This window comes from Oncorhynchus mykiss, chromosome 27, assembly GCF_013265735.2.
Source record: "Oncorhynchus mykiss isolate Arlee chromosome 27, USDA_OmykA_1.1, whole genome shotgun sequence".
NCBI classification, from domain to species: Eukaryota; Metazoa; Chordata; class Actinopteri; order Salmoniformes; family Salmonidae; genus Oncorhynchus; species Oncorhynchus mykiss.
In genome coordinates, this window is record NC_048591.1 from 24,227,005 (window position 1) to 24,244,954 (window position 17,950).

Consider the following 17,950-nt stretch of genomic DNA (forward strand, 5'->3'; position numbering starts at 1 on the left):
CTACATCCTGTTGACTTGACCTTGCACTGCCCAGCCCTAACATTGTACACTGATCTATAAATAAAACCCAATGAATTGAAAATAGAACATAATAGGCCATGGGGAGCTGTTCACACCATTCAACTTTATTGGCATTTCACTTCTCTTACATCTAGGGGGATCTCTTAGTCATCCACATAATTTTACATTCAACAAAGTGCACAGTAGATCAGCAGATAGTAACGTTCAGTGAATGGTGTCCAGTAGCTGCAAACACAGTCATAAAGCACGCTACATGAGGGTTGTCACTAGTTTCCACAGCCACAAAGTCATAATTATGGTTAAACCCCGCCCATTTCTACAATTTATATTTTACCCAACCCAACCACACTGCTAACCTTATGGTTAACCCTAACCTTAAAGTAAGACCAAAAGCAATTTATGGAATCTGACTTTGTACACTAGCTTATGAAAGCTAGTGTAAACACTACACAAGGGTCTTTCTCATGTTGGATTGAGACATAGAGTCACTGGGTTGCATTCACACATATAGATCTAATATATTTGCTGGCATCGAGTGAGAGGCACTGCATTGATAGATCTGTTTCAGTCTGAGATTATAAGTCCATTCAGAGTGATCTTCACTCGGATTCTCACAGGGTTATAGCTGTCCGTCATTGACTGCTAAGTTGTTGGTGGTGACATGCTCATCATTCTATACAAACTGTGGTATAAAACTACCATTTTCAATTTGAAACATGAGAAGTATGTTTGAAATCTTTAAAACACTTAACACATGACTGTGTATGTACAATTAGAAAAGCTGCTGAAAAAAACCAAACTAATAACACTATGTGATTGTGCTACACACTGGATGGAAGCTACCATAAACTAACAACGTTATACAAATGAAGTACAGCAACACATCTTCTCTAGTCCTAGTCCCCTACGCAATATAAACATCTGGTAAAACAGGGGGTTATCTCTGGAGTATGGGTGGGCCGTACAGACAGTGTGTGATTGGCAGGTTTCAGCCAGCAGGGTCCAGCAGGGGAACATGTGCATTCACAGTGAGCATCGTGGGTAGTGGGATGGGTGTGGGACGATCTGAGGGGTCAGGAAGGATCGGAACAGGGGGTCTCTCGAGGCTGGAAGACAAAAAAAGGTCACCAATGCGCCGCTGTTAGTGGCTGTGGGTCCTAAGCTTCCAGTCACCATGGTGCCCAAACTGCCCATGCCTCCCTGAATGCCAGTCCCTCCCGAGGCTCTTCAGTAGCTCACTTAACTGCTTTCTCTAACTGGGCGTGACAGGTTTTTTTTTTTTTTCAGGGAGGGGGTGTGGTGGGCTACGCCATCCGATCAAAGTCTCAGGCTGTTCCCTCTCATCAACCCAAATATCTCCTGAAGAGAGCAGAGTCTTTTCCTACACTACTGGAGAGTGGCGATGAGTGCGGCTTTGAAGATTACGATTATTATTATCATCATCACTGCCGCAGGAAAAGAAAAAAAGAGAATTCATGAGATATAGTTTTATATGGATGTTCCTTGGATCCTTCAGGCATTCTGTGCTTGCTAAAGCTTTTTGTGTAGAGACTGGTGACAGTCCCTGTTAAATAGACCAATGCTCTGTTCTCTCTAGCTTCTCTGACAGAACACTTATGAAAACACACAGCTACCAATACAGAACAGCAACAGTGTACATTACATACAGGGATTATATCCTCACTTTACACTGGTTGGTTTATGTGGTTTTCTATAATTGATATATATAATCTGTATGATATCATACAGATTATAACCTAGGTACATGTAGGGCACTAAACAATTCAATAGTATAATAATTCCAGTATGACAAGACATTTGCTAAAAGGGTCAAAAAGGCACAGAGTAATACATGTACTGAATAGTTTTCTATTTAAATTACTCTAGAAAGACATTCAGTAACAAGAAAACATGTTTATGAGATGCAGCCATCAGTTCACTGACTACAAACTACATGCTCTAATACTGCCACCCAGTGGCAGAGAAGAGAATTCCAATTAAGCAATAAATAAGTGTATTTTACCTGGGCAGTAGTAAATCACATCCTAAACCTTTCCTGGCTGTTACTACTCGTCCTCTTCTTCCTGCTGAGAAAAGAAAAGTGAGTAATGGCAACGTTGATGACAAGGTAAAGCAAGTCATTGTAAATAAGAATTTGTTCTTAACTGACTTTCCTAGTTAAATAAAGGTTCAATTAAAATAAAAAAGAAGAGAGGAGAACAAAGATATCCCACTCAGTACTATCAATATAAGAGCCAAAATGTAGTTTAACTCCAAAGCGCCCATCTTAAATTAAGTGATATCACTCAGCTGTGCTTGATTACAGTTTAGAAAGATTAGTGAGAAGTGGAAAAACTGATTTCATTCAGATAAGGCAGTCATCATCATCAATAACCATTACACAGATTCAGTAGAATACTCAGTAGAAGGCTTCTCAAAGTGGAACAAGAGTCTTTGTCATCATCATCAATAACCATAACACAGATTCAGTAGAATATTCAGTAGAAGGCTTCTCAAAGTGGAACAAGAGTCTTTGTCATCATCATCAATAACCATTACACAGATTCAGTAGAATACTCAGTAGAAGGCTTCTCAAAGTGGAACAAGAGTCTTTGTCATCATCATCAATAACCATTACACAGATTCAGTAGAATATTCAGTAGAAGGCTTCTCAAAGTGGAACAAGAGTCTTTGTCATCATCATCAATAACCATAACACAGATTCAGTAGAATACTCAGTAGAAGGCTTCTCAAAGTGGAACAAGAGTCTTTGTCATCATCATCAATAACCATAACACAGATTCAGTAGAATATTCAGTAGAAGGCTTCTCAAAGTGGAACAAGAGTCTTTGCACCAAGGTGAACACTGGCGATAACTTTTTCTTCTTTCTCCTTTGCATAAGGGGGGGGGGGGGGGGGGGGGGGTCCAGCAGAGGGGAAAAGGAAAAGTTATTGTGTATAGTTGGGTTAAAAGGGAGTAAAACCATATTACATTCCACGGGAGGCATCAAGAAAACAGGTAGGAGAGATGAGGATGGGAAGACATTAGGAATATATCCATTACTTAGGGCAAGGGAACAAGTTGTCCACAGGGATAAGGCACCATTCCCTTAACTGCCAGTGAAGGAGTAAGAGTAGTGTGGGCCTTTAAGCAAGGCACTGCATACTTCACAAATCATCCGACCACATTCACTCCAAGGTGCATGTGTTGGGTTGAGCATGTTGTTGCTCTAATGCAATTAGCTACATTTCTACAAACGTAAATAGCCTTTACACTATGGGTGACATTTTAAAAAGGTGATACAGTGCAATTATTTAGTCCTGTGACCAAGTAATTCACTGTTTTTAATGACTACATAACGGACAACTTGCTTGTGGATATAGTGCTTGCTGTGTATTCAAGATTTGACAAATAATGTCCACAATAACAAATGATTTAAAGCAGTGTAGTTTGGTGCAACATATCAGACACTGCCAAGATCTTGTTGTGGGGGAGCATTGCACAATAACAAACAGTCCATTCATCTTCTGCTGTGCTTGTCCTGTCCACACTCAGTCTCAAGACTCTCCTCCGAAAGAGAAGCCATGCCAATGGCTTTTTAAACATCACAGTTGTCATCAAGTTCTGGTCAAGTCACTAGGGATCCCTATGCAACACCGTAAGATCCAATTCACAAGCATGTCTATGTGTCAGACTTGTGATCATGTGCGCACGGGCAGATCTTGACACCAAACGATGCATGTCACCTGTTATGAAACATCCACTGGCACAATGCTACAGAATACTCAAGCCTCCACGTAAACCAATGGGCAATGACCTCATCCCAGTCGAACTGCATCAAAACCAGAACCAGAGTCAAGAGAAAATCCAATCATTTCCAAAGATTAAAGACAGCATAGCACAGGAGTGATGCTGGCAGCCTTGGGGAATAAGAAAGTAGAGAGGCTCTTCATAAACCCACACTAAATCCACATATGAAGGAGTAGCGTCATGCATAGGATCCATTTACTCCACGTTAGGGGCCACACCATGCAATGGGCTGGGAGCACAGCCAGAATATACCTCTGTTACCTCTGGGGCCTCTTCTTCTTCCTAAGGATGGGGATATCAGGGGTTTTGAGCATTTCAAAGGCAAGAGATACAATGGCCTATATTTGAGATAAGTGAAACGGCATGTCACTAAGGAGACTACAAGAGGGAGGAAAACCATGTGCTACTTAATGTTCCCACTATTATTATTATTACCATAAGTGTACCGAATGACTGTGTTTGCGATGTTGTGTCTGTCATGCTGCACACCATCAGTTATCTGTACCACAGAGACCACCACCCATGCAGAAGCAGAGACAAATAGAGAGATAGAGACAGAGAAAGGGTGTTTCCAATCTAAGATCCACAGAAGATGCCACAAATTACAACCAGAGGAAACTATCTCAACCTCACTGACTGACTCTTCTTGCTCCTGCAATGAAGGTATAGGAGGTGGAGGAGAGCAAGAAAGGGGAGAAAGAACAGAGCAGAAGGAGAGAGAGCAAAAAGCAGTGTGTGTGTGAGAGAGACAGAGAGAGGGAGAAAGAGAGAGAGAGGGAGAAACAGACAGAGAGGGAGGGAGAGAGACAGAAAGGGAGAGAGAGAGAAAGTGAAGACTATTCTAAAATCACTATGAATGACAATGTTGGGTTTCTATATTATGGTCTGTGTTCTGATGGCTACCAGAGTTACCATGTTGCTCATCCAACAATTGAGATATCATTATCTGGCATGAGTGAGAGGGCTAAAGAAATACAGTAAGGGCTACAGTCTGTTCAGATGCCATACGTCGGTGAGATAGGTTTGTTTAATCTACATAAAAAGTAGTGGAGGAGGAAATTGAAGGAATGTTGAATAAACTGCAAGGTGTGGACGCAAGAAAAGCAGCATTGATAGAATGATGGAGAGGTAGAGGGGGGACAAATGTAGTTTAAAAACACATATCAATCTACCTCAAGCTGTCGCAGCTCTTCTTCCTCCTAGAAAGGACGAGATTAAGTGTCAGTGGTGTGAATGGAGAGGTCAGAGGTGAAACCAGAGGCATGCGCTATTGGAGAAGTCCGTTATTTTTTTATGGAATCTACATGTATAGTTCAGGCTGGCAGGAAGGAAGCAGCTACAGGACTAGGGAAGAAATTAGGAAGAAGAAGGCTAAAAGAGAGGGGAGACAGACAGAGGTTCGGAGGGAGTGAACACAGGCTACGGATGAGGGGCAAACGGCAGATAGATCACACAAAGCCTTCTGATCTCTGCCAGACAAACCCACACAGCTGGTGACTAAGGGAACAACCGGAGAAATTCACAGCCGCAGACACCCAGTTACCTCCGACCCCAAATCCTCTTCTCCCTGGAAAACCAAACCAAGAGACGGGGAAAAGGGCAAAGGGGGGGAGGGGTCAATGTGTGGAGGAGGTACAAGGAGATGCTGGAGGAAGAGACCCTCTTGCAAATAGTTTTACATGCATGATTCAACATGAACCAAGCTGGAGCCCTAAAATATTTAGATAAACTTAATTATCTTTATCTGACTTTATTGGATTTATTTAGATGTACAATCCTTGTTACTGTATCTGTTTTAACTACTTATACAAGATATCTTTCAATGTAGACACTAAACAGAGTAGCAGCTAAACGAGCATGACATATTTCTAAATAAAATCATCAAAATATCTTATCAAATGACAAATATGAATGTTATTGACTAGAGTATCTAATGATTATGTCTCTAAGGTGGCATGTCATAGAACAAATCAGTAGTGTTCTAAAATTGTGTCAAGGATTAAGATGAAATGCATCCGAACATACAGCAATCCTTCCACAGCAGACCTGTGGAAAATGGGAAGGGGTCAAAAACAACTAAATTGGATCTGGAGTTGTAAGTCATGGGACTTCGAAGGAAGAGGGGTTTCAAGCATTCAACATTACACAAGAAAAGCTACAACAAAGAAGAATGTGAGGTTAGTTGTCTGGATGTCGGACATAGATCACAATCACAAGGATGCCAACAAACTACATTAAAACTGAACACCCAAGGCCCTTAGCACAGAAATTGAGACTACAGTATATAATGGATACGATTTAAGGACTGAACACTACAGCTATAGAACATTCAAAGTAGATCTACCTCAGAAACCGGCTGATCGTCTTCTCCCTAAAACAACGAATAGCAGTGATTAGCTTTGGATCAACTCGCTAGCTTTCACCAGGTTACTGGTAACTAGGAAATAGAGATTTTAACAAATTGATTATTACTACAATCCAATAACATCACAAGTGCTTTGATATCTATTGACACGTTGCACATAAATACTGAAGGATATATTCAGTTGAACTTATTCAATAGCATATAACTTTCTATCTTATCAATAACGAGTTTATAGTGGTTCACTCTGTAGAGAACAACAGTGCCCTGGGTAACACGAACACATGTCTTGGTTTACTCTGCGTCTGTTTGTTTGTGCCACAGCACATTTTATTCAATACCAGCATTCGCTTCTGAACCCAACAGAACACAACAGAGGTATGAGACATTAAAAGAATGTGATATTTGACCTTTTCTGATCAGTCAGGCTTTTGCCTTCATATAACATTTACCATTCTCAATACAGCTTCACAATAAAAACATGTATTCATGAATTAAGCTGCTGTTGCAAGTGTATACAGATGGCATGTTATTAAGCATGTATGACGTAATCATGTTTTGTTACAATGGCTAGCGGACATTGCTGGGCCTGGGCCTGGGCAAAGAAACTTCATAGTACTGATTTATAATCAGTGACTATGGCCAGGAAAACGTAGACCTAACATGCTTATTTCCCTTTTAGACCTACATGGAAATGCTTTGTTGAGAATAGTTGAATGACTAAAATATATACAAAATAATAATTTACTTTATTCCAGAATATTAGAGTTAAATAAAGGCGCAATGTACTGTAGTATGGGACCATGTGTCAGGTCTATTGGATCCAGGCTAAGAGCGTTTTTTAGTGGGGCAGATGGCACAATACAGAGAGCAGTGGATGTTGTTATTAATGACAATGCCCTTCATATCAGGCATTACTCCGGTGGACACAGTGTCGCCTGTTACCTTAGCCTCCTCATCCTCTACTTCTTCCTGTTTCGGATAAGAGAGAAAAATAGTGAGACTGAAACATCACTCCCAAATTTGTATTTGATTTCAATACTTTTCAGAAATGTAAAAACACTTTACCTGGGCTTCTTCCTGCTTCACGGGGGCCTTCTGACAGAAAGAGGAAAAAATAGAAAAGATTGTGTATTAGTATCTTTACAATGAGAGCATGACCTCAAGGAGGCATATGGGAAACAGAGAGCCTCTCCTCAAATGGGAGGTTGTGCAACTTGAACAGATTTCACAGATCAGGCACATTGAAGAACATGTGTGGATTTCCAGAGGACCCCCACCAACACTTACACACCTAGACATGGATGGACAGTGGAACTACACATACACACCTAGACATGGAGACACATACTACACATACACACCTAGACATGGAGACACATACTACACATAAACACCGAGACATGGATGGACAGTAGAACTACACATACACACCTAGACATGGATGGACAGTAGAACTACACATACACACCTAGACATGGAGACACATACTACACATACACACCTAGACATGGATGGACAGTAGAACTACACATACACACCCAGACATGGATGGACAGTAGAACTACACATACACACCTAGACATGGATGGACAGTAGAACTACACATACACACCTAGACATGGAGACACATACTACACATACACACCTAGGCATGGATGGACAGTAGAACTACACATACACACCTAGACATGGAGACACATACTACACATACACACCTAGGCATGGAGACACATACTACACATATACACCTAGACATGGATGGACAGTAGAACTACACATACACACCTAGACATGGAGACACATACTACACATACACACCTAGGCATGGATGGACAGTAGAACTACACATACACACCTAGACATGGAGACACATACTACACATACACACCTAGGCATGGAGACACATACTACACATACACACCTAGACATGGATGGACAGTAGAACTACACATACACACCTAGACATGGAGACACATACTACACATACACACCTAAGCATGGAGACACATACTACACATACACACCTAGGCATGGAGACACATACACACCTAGACATGGATGGACAGTAGAACTACACATACACACCTAGACATGGATGGACAGTAGAACTACACATACACACCTAGACATGGATGGACAGTAGAACTACACATACACACCTAGACATGGATGGACAGTAGAACTACACATACACACCTAGACATGGATGGACAGTAGAACTACACATACACACCTAGACATGGATAGACAGTAGAACTACACATACACACCTAGACATGGATGGACAGTAGAACTACACATACACACCTAGACATGAAGACACATACACACCTAGGCATGGAGACACATACTACACATACACACCTAGACATGGATGGACCGTAGAACTACACATACACACCTAGATATGGAGACACATACTACACATACACACCTAGACATGGAGACACATGTATGTATGTGTATTACTGCATGTTCGGAACTAGAAGCACAAGTATTTCGCTACACTCGTATTAACATCTGCTAACCATGTGTATGTGACCAATAAAATTAGATTTTTGACATACTATACATACACACCTAGACATTGATGTGGAACAAAGAACATAGTACATATCAAGGAAAATCAAGAACAATGACGACACAAGGCTGCAAATGGAGTCAATTAAAACAAAAATACAAAACAGCCAACAAAGAGATTACAGTTAACTGCTCCAGAACAGAAGAGTGGTTAAACATCCAACAGATCGAAGGAATAGAACAGTCAACAGAAACAGCTACAGAACAGTCAATTGAAACAGTTATGGGACAGTCAATATAACAGTGGGTTAGTATGGTCCAGAGTTGAGAAGGAGAAGAGGACAACAGGAGCTCGAGGGAAACAAAACCCTGAGGTAGAGGAAAATACAATATTAAAGAGATGGAGGAGAGTAGATGCCACAGCACAGGATTCTGGGAGCCAATTACAGTGTCTTCTGTGGCTTCCTCTGTGTCTTCGACCGCCTCCTCCTCCTCCTTTGCCACCTTCTCTTCTGCGGCGGTGTCTTCTTCTGTGGCCTCTTCTGCTGCCTCCTCTCCTGTTTCTCCTCCCACCTCTGCTTCCACCTCCTCTGTGTGTTCATCTCCATTGAACTCCTCCATCGGAACCTCTCTTTTCTAGAGTGAAAACAACAATGTGCCATCAAGGGGGAAAAAACTATGTGTTAGAATAGGAATGACACAGCAGCTGTCATGGGCACACATCAAACACCAAGAGGGGAGCAGGCCTACTGCTGGAGTCACATGTTCAAAGACATCACAGAGTAAGGCATCAGCATCAGCAGCTCCTCTGAGTAAAGAAAAATGCATGAATAAATTAAGGGGAATTACATATGGCTGCAAGATGATGAATATCAGTATATTGTGCTGTGGAGAGAAATTAGAGATTTGCAATGATGTATTGTGTAGCAAGGAAGACTGCATATTATCACACTGCCGGAAGCCAGATAAATCAGTACAGTCAACAGTATCAATAAAATAACTGTCATTACCTCAACATCGCAACTTAAATGGAAAATAAACTGGCCTGGTACTCTGGAGAACAGCGAAAGCAGAGGGCTCAATTTGCACTCTTCTGGAAACCGCACCATCTAAAAGCCAGTGGGATTTATTAGAGGAAAATCACAGGTTCCGCTGGGCAATATTTATCTGCTGTCCCTGGCCCCCTCCTTGAAAAAAAATTAACAATTCCTTTTTCTGTGATGCTCATGCACCAGCATCCCAAAGTGAGTTGAGAAGTTTAAGTTTGCCTAATGTACTTCTTTTTAAATAAATCTCCATATAAATGTTCATATCATCATTTTTTACAACAGCATCAGCATGCTCTTCTGTAAGAACAATCCTATTATACTAATTATTAATTTGAAAAAGAATGACCTGATTCCCAATCATCTGCTATCTATTGAATAGAAATCATATATATAATATCATATAATTATTATAAACACTTGATGTGCTTTGCAAAAACTACAGATGAAATATAAACACAATGAAACACTATTAAAGTGAGAAATGTACACGTTAATTAATGAGGCATGGTTACACTGTGCTTAAACCAACTCTAAATTGACACTCATCCATGCAATGAGAGGATTAGCAACATTACTGGTTACTTGGTAATCGTCCATGGAAAATGAAACCAACAGGAGTTAACTGGAGAAATGGTTAAAGTTATGCTGGATGGGAGGAAACTGGGGGGGAAATGGTTAAGGTTATGCTGGATGGGAGGAAAGTGGGGGAGAAATGGTTAAGGTTATGCTGGATGGGAGGAAACTGGGGGGGGGGATGGTTAAGGTTATGCTGGATGGGAGGAAACCGGGGGAGAAATGGTTAAGGTTATGCTGGATGGGAGGAAACCGGGGGAAAAATGGTGAAGGTGAGACAGGGACTGAGGGGATAAAAGAAAGGCATTACTAGTGAGTCATCATCAAGGTTCTCCTCCTCAACCTCCTCAGCTTCAAGGTTCTCTTCATCCTCAGCATCATCAGTTCCGTTCTCAACGGTCTCACTCTCAACGGTCTCAATCTCAACAGTCCCATTTTCAACAGGCCCATTCTCAAGGATAAATGCCTTTTCAGCCTCTTTCGCTTCCTGCACCAAGGAAAATTGTCAGGTTGTTTAACACAGTTGCATCATCCTCAACTAGCGTAGCATACATGTCACATCGTATCCCTCTCACACAATTAACCTCACTAACTCCTGCTTGCCCTCCAAATGAATATGATATACAGTATGGAGTGTAAGCAGCCATGTCTGAGCAAAAACAAACTAGGACAATACATGACTGAGAATGTCAGCTAAATAAACATTAAAACTGTCAGGTGCGTGAATGAGGACCCAAAAGCGAATTAACAAACAGAGTTTCTTTAATGATGAACACACGTGGGCTCAGATGGACAGGTAGATTCCGACAGGACAGGACAAGGTTGCAGCAAACACGATGATAGTCTGGTTCAGGCATGAGACACACAAACAAGAATCCGACAAAGACAGGAGCAGAAACAGAGAGAGATATAGGGACCTAATCAGAGGGAAAAAGGGAACAGGTGGGAAAAGGGGTGACGAGGTAGTTAGGAGGAGACAAGGCACAGCTGGGGGAAAGAGGGGGAGAAAAGGTAACCAAACACGACCAGCAGAGGGAGACAGGGTGAAGAGAAAGGACAGAAACAAGACACAACATGACAGTACATGACAGTACCCCCCCACTCACCGAGCGCCTCCTGGCGCACTCGAGGAGGAAACCTGGCGGCAACGGAGGAAATCCTCGATCAGCGCACGGTCCAGCACGTCCCGAGAGGGAACCCAACTCCTCTCCTCAGGACCGTACCCCTCCCAATCTACTAGGTACTGATGACCACGGCCCCGAGGACGCATGTCCAAAATCCTACGGACCCTGTAGATGGGTGCGCCCTCGACAAGGATGGGGGGGGGGGGAGGAAGACGAGCGGGGGCGCGAAGAACGGGCTTGATACAGGAGACATGGAAGACCGGGTGGACGCGACGAAGGTATCGCGGAAGAAGAAGTCGAACTGCGACAGGATTAATGACCCGAGAAATACGGAACGGACCAATGAACCGCGGGGTCAACTTGCGAGAAGCCGTCTTAAGGGGAAGGTTCTGAGTGGAGAGCCAAACTCTCTGACCGCGACAATATCTAGGACTCTTAGTTCTACGCTTATTAGCAGCCCTCACAGTCTGCGTCCTATAACGGCAAAGTGCAGACCTGACCCTCTTCCAGGTGCGCTCGCAACGTTGGACAAAAGCCTGAGCGGAGGGGACGCTGGACTCGGCGAACTGAGATGAGAACAGCGGAGGCTGGTACCCGAGGCTACTCTGAAAAGGAGATAGCCCGGTCGCAGACGAAGGAAGCGAGTTGTGGGCGTATTCTGCCCAGGGGAGCTGTTCTGACCAAGACGCAGGGTTGCAAAAAGAAAGACTGCGTAAGATGCGACCAATAGTCTGATTGGCCCGTTCTGCTTGACCGTTAGACTGGGGGTGAAAGCCGGAAGAGAGACTGACGGAAGCCCCAATCAAACGGCAAAACTCCCTCCAAAATTGAGACGTGAATTGCGGACCTCTGTCCGAAACGACGTCTGACGGAAGGCCATGAATTCTGAAAACATTCTCGATGATGATTTGTGCCGTCTCTTTAGCAGAAGGAAGCTTAGCAAGGGGAATGAAATGAGCCGCCTTAGAGAACCTATCGACAACCGTAAGAATAACAGTCTTCCCCGCTGACGAAGGCAGTCCGGTGACAAAATCTAAGGCGATGTGAGACCACGGTCGAGAGGGAATGGGAAGCGGCCTGAGACGGCCGGCAGGAGGGGAGTTACCGGACTTAGTCTGCGCGCAGACCGAACAAGCAGCCACGAAACGACGCGTGTCATGCTCCCGGGTGGGCCACCAAAAACGCTGGCGAATGGAAGCAAGCGTACCCCGAACGCCAGGGTGGCCGGCTAACTTGGCAGAGTGAGCCCACTGAAGAACGGCCAGACGAGTAGGAACGGGAACGAAAAGAAGGTTCCTAGGACAAGCGCGCGGCGACGGAGTGTGAGTGAGCGCTTGCTTTACCTGCCTCTCAATTCCCCAGACAGTCAACCCGACAACACGCCCCTCAGGGAGAATCCCCTCGGGGTCAGTGGAGGCTACTGAAGAACTGAAGAGACGAGATAAAGCATCAGGCTTGGTGTTCTTAGAGCCCGGACGATAAGAAATCACGAACTCGAAACGAGCCAAAAACAGCGCCCAACGCGCCTGACGCGCATTAAGTCGTTTGGCAGAACGGATGTACTCAAGGTTCCTATGGTCAGTCCAAACGACAAAAGGAACGGTCGCCCCCTCCAACCACTGTCGCCATTCGCCTAGGGCTAACCGGATGGCGAGCAGTTCGCGGTTTCCCACATCATAGTTACGTTCCGACGGCGACAGGCGATGAGAAAAATACGCGCATGGGTGGACCTTGTCGTCAGAGAGGGAGCGCTGAGAAAGAATGGCTCCCACGCCCACCTCTGACGCGTCAACCTCGACAACGAACTGTCTAGAGACGTCAGGTGTAACAAGGATAGGAGCGGATGTAAAACGATTCTTGAGGAGATCAAAAGCTCCCTGGGCGGAAACGGACCACTTAAAGCACGTCTTGACAGAAGTAAGGGCTGTGAGAGGAGCTGCCACCTGACCGAAATTACGGATGAAACGACGATAGAAGTTCGCGAAGCCGAGAAAGCGCTGCAGCTCGACGCGTGACTTAGGGACGGGCCAATCAATGACAGCTTGGACCTTAGCGGGATCCATCTTAATGCCTTCAGCGGAAATAACAGAACCGAGAAATGTGACGGAGGAGGCATGAAAAGTGCACTTCTCAGCCTTCACAAAAAGACAATTCTCTAAAAGGCGCTGGAGGACACGTCGAACGTGCTGAACATGAATCTGGAGTGACGGTGAAAAAATCAGGATATCGTCAAGGTAAACGAAAACAAAGATGTTCAGCATGTCTCTCAGGACATCATTGACTAATGCCTGAAAGACAGCTGGAGCGTTAGCGAGGCCGAAAGGAAGAACCCGGTATTCAAAGTGCCCTAACGGAGTGTTAAACGCCGTCTTCCACTCGTCCCCCTCCCTGATGCGCACGAAATGGTAAGCGTTACGAAGGTCCAACTTAGTGAAAAACCTGGCTCCCTGCAGGATCTCGAAGGCTGAAGACATAAGAGGAAGCGGATAACGATTCTTCACTGTTATGTCATTCAGCCCTCGATAATCTATGCAGGGGCGCAGAGACCCGTCCTTCTTCTTGACAAAAAAAAACCCCGCTCCGGCGGGAGAGGAGGAGGGGACTATGGTACCGGCGTCAAGAGCTACAGACAAATAATCTTCGAGAGCCTTACGTTCGGGAGCCGACAGAGAGTATAGTCTACCCCGGGGGGGAGTGGTTCCCGGAAGGAGATCAATACTACAATCATACGACCGGTGTGGAGGAAGAGAGGTGGCCCTGGACCGACTGAACACCGTGCGCAGATCGTGATATTCCTCCGGCACCCCTGTCAAATCACCAGGCTCCTCCTGTGAAGAAGAGACAGAGGAAACAGGAGGGATAGCAGACATTAAACATTTCACATGACAAGAAACGTTCCAGGAGAGGATAGAATTACTAGACCAATTAATGGAAGGATTATGACAAACTAGCCAGGGATGGCCCAAAACAACAGGTGTAAAAGGTGAACGAAAAATTAAAAAAGAAATGGTTTCGCTATGATTACCAGAAACAGTGAGGGTTAAAGGTAGCGTCTCACGCTGAATCCTGGGGAGAGGACTACCATCCAGGGCGAACAAGGCCGTGGGCTCCCTTAACTGTCTGAGAGGAATGTCATGTTCCCGAGCCCAGGTCTCGTCCATAAAACAGCCCTCCGCCCCAGAGTCTATTAAGGCACTGCAGGAAGCTGACGAACCGGTCCAGCGTAGATGGACCGACAAGGTAGTGCAGGATCTTGAAGGAGAGACAGGAGTAGTAGCGCTCACCAGTAGCCCTCCGCTTACTGATGAGCTCTGGCTTTTACTGGACATGAAGTGACAAAATGACCAGCAGAACCGCAATAGAGACAGAGGCGGTTGGTGATTCTCCGTTCCCTCTCCTTAGTCGAGATGCGGATACCTCCCAGCTGCATAGGCTCAGCTCCCGAGCCGGCAGAGGAAGATGGTAGTGATGCGGAGAGGGGGGCAACGGAGAACGCGAGCTCCTTTCCACGAGCTCGGTGACGAAGATCAACCCGTCGCTCAATGCGAATAGCGAGTTCAATCAAGGAATCCACGCTGGAAGGAACCTCCCGGGAGAGAATCTCATCCTTTACCTCTGCGCGGAGACCCTCCAGAAAACGAGCAAGCAAAGCCGGCTCGTTCCAGCCACTGGAGGCAGCAAGAGTGCGAAACTCAATAGAGTAGTCTGTTATGGATCGATTACCTTGACATAGGGAAGACAGGGCCCTGGAAGCCTCCTCCCCAAAAACAGATCGATCAAAAACCCGTATCATCTCCTCCTTAAAGTCCTGATACTGGTTAGTACACTCAGCCCTTGCCTCCCAGATTGCCGTGCCCCACTCACGAGCCCGTCCAGTAAGGAGAGATATGACGTAGGCGACACGAGCAGTGCTCCTGGCGTAAGTGTTGGGCTGGAGAGAAAACACAATATCACACTGGGTGAGGAACGAGCGGCATTCAGTGGGCTCCCCAGAGTAACACGGCGGGTTATTGATTCTGGGCTCCGGAGATTCGAAAGCCCTGGAAGTGGCCGGTGGATCGAGGCGGAGATGGTGAACCTGTTCTGTGAGGTTGGAGACTTGGGTGGCCAGGGTCTCAACGGCATGTCGAGCAGCAGACAATTCCTGCTCGTGTCTGCCTAGCATCGCTCCCTGGATCTCGACGGCTGAGTGGAGAGGATCCGAAGTCGCTGGGTCCATTCTTGGTCGGATTCTTCTGTCAGGTGCGTGAATGAGGACCCAAAAGCGAATTAACAAACAGAGTTTCTTTAATGATGAACACACGTGGGCTCAGATGGACAGGTAGATTCCGACAGGACAGGACAAGGTTGCAGCAAACACGATGATAGTCTGGTTCAGGCATGAGACACACAAACAAGAATCCGACAAAGACAGGAGCAGAAACAGAGAGAGATATAGGGACCTAATCAGAGGGAAAAAGGGAACAGGTGGGAAAAGGGGTGACGAGGTAGTTAGGAGGAGACAAGGCACAGCTGGGGTAAAGAGGGGGAGAAAAGGTAACCAAACACGACCAGCAGAGGGAGACAGGGTGAAGAGAAAGGACAGAAACAAGACACAACATGACAGTACATGACAAAAACAGCCTGAGTTTATTTGCATTTTAAAATCCCTTGAGTGGAAAACAGGTTGTGTTGTTGTAATATTAAACTCAAAAGCTATATAAACATAATTTTCATTTTAGAAAAGTAAGTGAAAGTTGAATTCCAACCTTGGATCCTGGAGGAGGTGGCAGACCCAGGAAGGCAAACACTGCATTGTCTTCTTTAGCGTCAAAGAATGTCTCGTAGTCCTGTGGTAAAAGACAAATGAGACATTTCAGTTTAGTCTCTAATCGTTCTCTCAGCATTTTAATGGACATTTTCTCCCCAGCTTTACCTGGCCTATTAGTTACCACACCTTCTACATGATCTTGTTATGCTCACCCCACAGTAGCTCTCTTCATTGAAGATCTGAGGGGGTAGGGGGATCCCGTTGGTGGGCTTTTTCTCCACAGGGACATTTTCCCTCATCCACATGCGGTTGTCCTCATTGCAGGCAATGTCCAATGGAGCGTAGTCCACTTTCAGGGCCTCCAGGAACCCAAGCACATCCTGTTGCTTCTTTTTGATCTGGACCATCACACAGGTGTACAGACAGACAACACAGTATAGATAGGCTTCTGCTTTTTTCTATCATTAGGTTGGGGAGAGCAGAGTAGAAGACACTAATACATTAAGGAAACATTTTTACTTTTTGTTTTATATTTTCTGGACAAAGAATCAGTTCACATATCATATATATTATTTGATATTGTAGATTAGGTTTGAAGTAATCCAAATATATTCCAGAAGGTTCTGCAAGTGAATGCATGGTGATTCATTTTCAACAGATTGCTATTGCAGGTTTGGAATGTGATCTCAGCGACGGTCGAGATATATAAGGAAACTCGAGTTGTCCTAGAGCTCCTTAACTGAGAAGTTAGACCAAATAACGGTACTAAAAGTTGACAAACCGCTAAATTGTCTAGGCCTATAATAACCTAAACCGATTTGAATTTGTTTGCCAGATACATAAATGCATGTACTAAGAGCTGAACAATAGTCATGGGAAACAAAGTTAATTTAGCATTTAATAACAAAGACTCGGGTAAATGCTTACCGCTGTCGATCCTGATGAAGAAGCTAGAAATACTTTTATAACCATTTTGTTACGACGTGTTCTGTAGAATGAGGTACTAACGTAGGTTATTAAAGATACAGGCTGCCTCCCCTAATAGTATAGCGTACCCAGGACATTACTCTGCGAACACAAGCCACACCACTGAGGCTATTTTTGTCCCCAAACCCTCCATCACTTCAGGATTGGTGGGCCAGGTTTTATGCGTGCAGCGCTGACCGAGTGATTGGCAACTTGAGCTGTCTGTCGGCATGGGGACCACAAAGTTAGTTTGCAGCCACATGCAAAGTGCATATATGGACAGAAATAGCCACTGACCAACAGAGCAACTAGTGAAAATAATACCAAGAGTTAAATGAAATGAATGCATATTGTTGGACCATGATTATCTATAGGCCTAACAGTTTTGTTGTTGTTGTAAATCTACAGGGCACATCTTTATTTGTTTAACTTATTATAGGCAAATGTATATTTTTGTTGTTGTAGTATATACTGAAAGTTTATTAAAAAAACAATTGCAAACGAAGTCTAATGTAATTGTTTTACTAAAAAACAATTAGTTTATATACAAATTAGGATGGTGTGGTCTCTAATTCTCCCAAAAGCATTCAGTTCTAAGAAATATCCCATGATTAAGGAATGTATTAACATTCCTTGCCTATGATTTGCCCATATAATTCGAATATATTAAGCGCTCAGTAGCCAGAAAACTACATGTCCCCTCGTCCTATTCAATGAGAACGCTTGTTTCTACGGCAACCTAAAAATACAATTTCAGAGACAGCCAGCCAA

General features: G+C 44.3%; 1 protein-coding gene and 1 long non-coding RNA gene across 60 annotated transcripts; both read right to left on the reverse strand.

Annotated features, from left to right (window-relative positions):
* Positions 1 to 103: 103 nt before the first annotated feature.
* Positions 104 to 17,323, reverse strand: LOC110507833 (SH3 domain-binding glutamic acid-rich-like protein). Of its 50 annotated transcripts, none has more exons than XM_021588131.2 (13): positions 17,141 to 17,323; positions 16,426 to 16,611; positions 16,212 to 16,292; positions 10,650 to 10,826; positions 9,165 to 9,353; positions 7,263 to 7,289; positions 7,140 to 7,166; positions 6,177 to 6,203; positions 5,376 to 5,399; positions 5,005 to 5,031; positions 4,085 to 4,114; positions 2,045 to 2,108; positions 104 to 1,127 (listed from the first exon to the last, which is right to left on the reverse strand). In XM_021588131.2, the coding sequence occupies exons 1-12, from the start codon at positions 17,183 to 17,185 to the stop codon at positions 2,088 to 2,090; spliced, it is 861 nt and encodes a 286-aa protein (XP_021443806.1). In that variant the 5' UTR covers positions 17,186 to 17,323; the 3' UTR covers positions 104 to 1,127; positions 2,045 to 2,087. The 50 variants fall into 50 exon arrangements, with proteins under 50 accessions (XP_021443806.1, XP_021443808.1, XP_021443807.1 ...); XM_021588133.2 differs by having other exon boundaries at positions 4,094 to 4,114; positions 7,263 to 7,292; XM_021588132.2 differs by having other exon boundaries at positions 2,045 to 2,105; positions 7,263 to 7,292.
* On the reverse strand, positions 7,299 to 9,158 carry LOC118944777. 10 transcript variants are annotated; one of them, XR_005040089.1, is made up of 4 exons: positions 8,562 to 9,158; positions 8,246 to 8,504; positions 7,913 to 8,155; positions 7,299 to 7,842 (listed from the first exon to the last, which is right to left on the reverse strand). It is a non-coding gene; the product is annotated as an uncharacterized LOC118944777 (long non-coding RNA). The 10 variants fall into 10 exon arrangements; XR_005040088.1 differs by having other exon boundaries at positions 7,299 to 7,488; positions 7,699 to 8,155; XR_005040083.1 differs by having other exon boundaries at positions 7,299 to 7,665; positions 7,699 to 8,155.
* Positions 17,324 to 17,950: the final 627 nt, after the last annotated feature.

What these genes read in the sequence shown, in the direction of transcription:
- LOC110507833 (XM_021588130.2), bottom strand. Translation starts at nt 17,185, where the DNA reads ATGGTTATAAAAGTATTTCTAGCTTCTTCATCAGGATCGACAGCG. An exon ending in TGAAGCAGGAAGAAGCCCAG is followed by an intron (nt 7,167 to 7,262) that starts GTAAAGTGTTTT and finishes TATCCGAAACAG; the next exon opens with GAAGAAGTAGAGGATGAGGA. An exon ending in AAGAGGATTTGGGGTCGGAG is followed by an intron (nt 5,032 to 5,375) that starts GTAACTGGGTGT and finishes CGTCCTTTCTAG; the next exon opens with GAGGAAGAAGAGCTGCGACA.